The 3,598-nt window shown below is 67.0% G+C and overlaps 2 protein-coding genes across 2 annotated transcripts; both read left to right on the top strand.

The window, feature by feature from the left end:
• Positions 1-82: 82 nt before the first annotated feature.
• Positions 83-762, top strand: EMIHUDRAFT_252894 (hypothetical protein; the record flags this gene model as incomplete). Its single annotated transcript, XM_005786876.1, has 2 exons — positions 83-172; positions 301-762. The coding sequence occupies 2 exons, from the start codon at positions 83-85 to the stop codon at positions 760-762; spliced, it is 552 nt and encodes a 183-aa protein (XP_005786933.1).
• Positions 763-1,388: 626 nt separating this feature from the next.
• On the top strand, positions 1,389-2,097 carry EMIHUDRAFT_252893 (hypothetical protein; the record flags this gene model as incomplete). Its single annotated transcript, XM_005786875.1, has 4 exons — positions 1,389-1,491; positions 1,645-1,793; positions 1,860-1,941; positions 2,024-2,097. 4 exons carry the CDS (start codon positions 1,389-1,391, stop codon positions 2,095-2,097), a joined length of 408 nt encoding a protein of 135 aa, XP_005786932.1.
• Positions 2,098-3,598: the final 1,501 nt, after the last annotated feature.

Below are 3,598 nucleotides of genomic sequence, written 5' to 3'. Positions count from 1 at the left end.
GCTGATTGAGGCGGGCGCGCTCAGCGGCGGGGCGCACGAGTCGCAGCTGCTCGCCGCTCTGTGCGACGCCCGCGAGCTCGAGATGCTCCTTCTGTACGTCCGCCATTCGGCCGACCTCGACGCCGCCGGCTTGCTCGCGCTGCTACGCCTCGCGCTGCACGAGCGGAAGCGAGTCGCGGCGGCGCCGCCCCCAAGGCCGCCGCCCAAAATGGGCGAGAGTTGGGAGGCGAGGCCCCGCCTCGCAGACCCCATCTCCGTGGCCGCCACACGCCACCGACCGGCGGCCGCTGCCGCCCGCAGGCGCTGCTCGACCTCCTCGTCTGTGCGCCGCGCAACGACGTCTTCCTGCTGCAAGCGCTCCGCTGGTTGTCCCTCGAGGACGCGCTGGTTCTGCTCAGTCGGCTGCTCGAGCTCTTCTCGAGCTACGCCGGCGCGTGGCGGCTCGCCGGAGCGTGTGCGTCGGGACCCCCTCTCGATGACGACAGCAGCAGCGTGCGAGGTGGCGGCGGCGGCGGGTGCACGCCCATGCTCGGCCAACTCGTCGGCTGGACGAACGTGCTGCTGGACGCGCACGCCTCTCAGCTGCTGATGCACGCGCCGGCGCACGACGCGCTGCAACAGCTCGGCAAGCTTGCTCGGAGGCACGTGCAGCTCTGCTCGGCGATGAAAGGCCTGAAGGGCTACGTGGGCCAGGCGACGCTCAAGCAGTCCCGCCCGATCCGGCCAATCCCGGACTACTCGCTCGAGCTGCTGGAGATGTAGTGAGCTGTGCGGGGACACTGGCACACTGGTTGAGCAGTGGCCGGTGCAGTCTCTCCTCCGGGCGATATCGACGGTTTTTGTTGGTGGAAAGCAATTCGACACCGAGGTGTCGCGACCGATCTAGATCCCGAGCGCTCTCGCCACGGCTCTACACACATATCGCCTCCGGCTCGCCGCGGGGGCGCGCTACGTACACGTATCGCCACCGCAGTCCGCACCGCCGTAGAGGCATCAGCTTCGCAAAAAAGACCCGATGCGCGGCGGCCTGCGACGGCCCGGGATGAGCTCCCCACGATGCGACTAAGCGAGATCAATTGACCTACTGGACCTATAGTCCACCCCTATCATGTCTATACTGACTGCAGACGACCACATGCCACACAGCATCACGCACAAGCACAAGACCCGGGATCGCAAAAAAGACCCGCGGTGCTCACACACACCCACGCGCTCGTGCATGCCGAACCAGCTCTAAAAAAATACCACCGGGACCGCCTCGCCAAGGCGCACAATAGTCAGACTGACAGTGTTTTCCAGTTGTGGCATCCTCGGCAGCCAGAAATAAATGGCGACCGGCAGACGGTCACAGAGGGTACGGGGTTGAGAGCATTTTCCAGCGGCCCAGGATGACGCATCTGGAAAATGCTGTCAGTGTGACTATTGTGCGCCTTGGCAAAGCGGTTCCGAAGCTATTTTTTCCGAGCGGGGTGGGCTTGCTCGAGCGCGTGGGTGTGTGTGAGCACCGCGGGTCTTTTTTGACGCGCTCGGAAGCACGCCGCGGGCCTCTGCCGCGCGCCTCGAAAGCGTCGCCGCTCTCGACGCGCGGAAGAGCCGGTCCCATGCGTCGGTCCGAGCGTCACGCACCCCCGTGCTCGGTCGCAGGCACCTACTCGACGGTCGACGAGCTCGCCGGCATGTCGACCGCGCGATACGCCACTCCTGATCCCGATGACGACGGCTACGACGAGGACGTGCCCGCCGACCCCCCACCCCCTGCCGCCGACGACGATGCCGCGCCGGACGACGAGCCTGTGGTCGGCGACGCCGACGGCGGCGGCGGCGGCGGCAGCATGGGCAAGGCGCGGCGCTGGGCCAAGAACTTGCCCGACCCGTCGTGCTGCCCCGCGCTCCCGCTGCTTCTGCTCGCGCTCATCGGCACGGTCGCGTTTGCCTTCTCGCGTCCGCCCGCGGCGCTGCTGCAGTGTGGACCAGCCACTCCATTGACGCTGCTGCTGGCGCCTCGACCCGAGGCGCAGTCAAGGACAGGAGCAGCGGCGAGAGGCAGCGAAGAAGTGGCACGGACGCAGCGAGCGCGCAGAGGCAGAGCACGAGTAGTCGAGCAGGAGAGGCGGCCGCACGTGCGAGCACGAGCACTGGTGTGCGGGACCACGTTGGTCGCATGTCGAGCTCGGACCTGCGCTTCGGGCCTTCGGCTTGGACACAGTTTTGTAGAGAAACGCGAAAAACGGCCGGGTACCAAGCGTGTACCCCTTCAACCCCTGTCCCATTCGCCTCTCTTATATGCCAGGACAAGACGGGCGCGGAGCCCGCACTCGAAGGGGCTACTAGCCTCTCTCGACTGAGGCTTTTCTTTTGACTACGCCGCCCTCCCCCCCCCACCACACACACACGTACACGTAGAGCTAACAGCTAAGAGCCTGGCGTCGGTGCTAAGCTGTGGCTCACGCGACACTGCCCCCGGACGTGTGAGGCGCAAGCGGATGTTGAGGGCGATGTTTGCAACCTAACGGAGGCGAGTGTAGCGGTGCGCTGTGCCGGCGCCGGTGCTGATGTGACTACTCCAAGAGACCGTGTCGATTGAAGACTACTCATGACAGAGTGTGTGCGGGTGGACGTGGGCGAGAGGCGTGATGTGGGATGGCGCACCGGTCGCGGTGGTGCGGATGAGTGAGCCGCCGCGCAGCCGTGAGGTGCTCGATGAGTGAGCCGCCGGGACAGAGCCGCACCTGCGCAGGCAGCAAAGGTGGGCGGCGTGAGCGCGCGCGGTGCCGCGCTCCACGGTGTGCGAGAGTGCCGGGCCGGGCGTGCCCCCATCAGCGATGGAAGCTCAAAGCCGGCACAGAAGCTCCGACACGGGCGTCTGCTGGTTGCGCGTGTCGACGAGCGGGCCCGAGCGAGGCCGCAGAGGAGGAAGAACGTCGGTCGTGCGAGCGCTGAGGACAAACGGACGGCTGAGTGAGGGACGGCAGTCATACCGGCAATAGTCGGTGTGCGGCGGCGGTCGCTCGGGGGCGGAGGCCGGCGGCAGGGAGAGAATCGGGCGAGAGCACGGAGCACGCCTGCCGTCGAGTGAGAGCAGACATCTACAGAGAGCACGTGCGGCCGCGCCGGGCCACCGAGAGGCGCACCTGGCGCAACTCGAGCGTAAGTGACCGTGGCGGCAGCCGCTCAGCGCTCGAGGCGACCATCCGGCCGCCGGGCGTGCCTCTGGCGCCGACTCGGCGCCGTCGGCGACCCCGCGCGGGCCAGAGTCATGTCGAGCCGGGGCTGAGCCGGCGGTGGCGGACGCTTTGTATGCACGCCTCCGGGGGGCCTGCCCGGGTCGGAATCGGGCCTTTTCCGGGGGCCGCCCGCAGCGGCCGCGGAAGGCCACTGTTCTTTGCGTGAAGAAACACCCCGTCCCACTTAAGGCCCCGACTTGAAAGTTGGCCCCCCCCCCAGGCCCAACCCGGGTTTAAAAGGGAAGCCGGCAACCCGTTGAGTTTGCAGGGAAATTCCTGTAGGGATCCCGAACCCCCACCTCGCCCATCAAACAAGGGTCCCCCCACTCCTTCTCCCGGTCTATGAATGTGGAAACCCATCCCCCCCCACCCGT

This window comes from Emiliania huxleyi (assembly GCF_000372725.1).
Source record: "Emiliania huxleyi CCMP1516 chromosome Unknown EMIHUscaffold_1487, whole genome shotgun sequence".
NCBI classification, from domain to species: Eukaryota; Haptophyta; order Isochrysidales; family Noelaerhabdaceae; genus Emiliania; species Emiliania huxleyi.
Note: the sequence above shows the minus strand (reverse complement) of the source record. Positions and strands in the feature narration are given on the sequence as shown.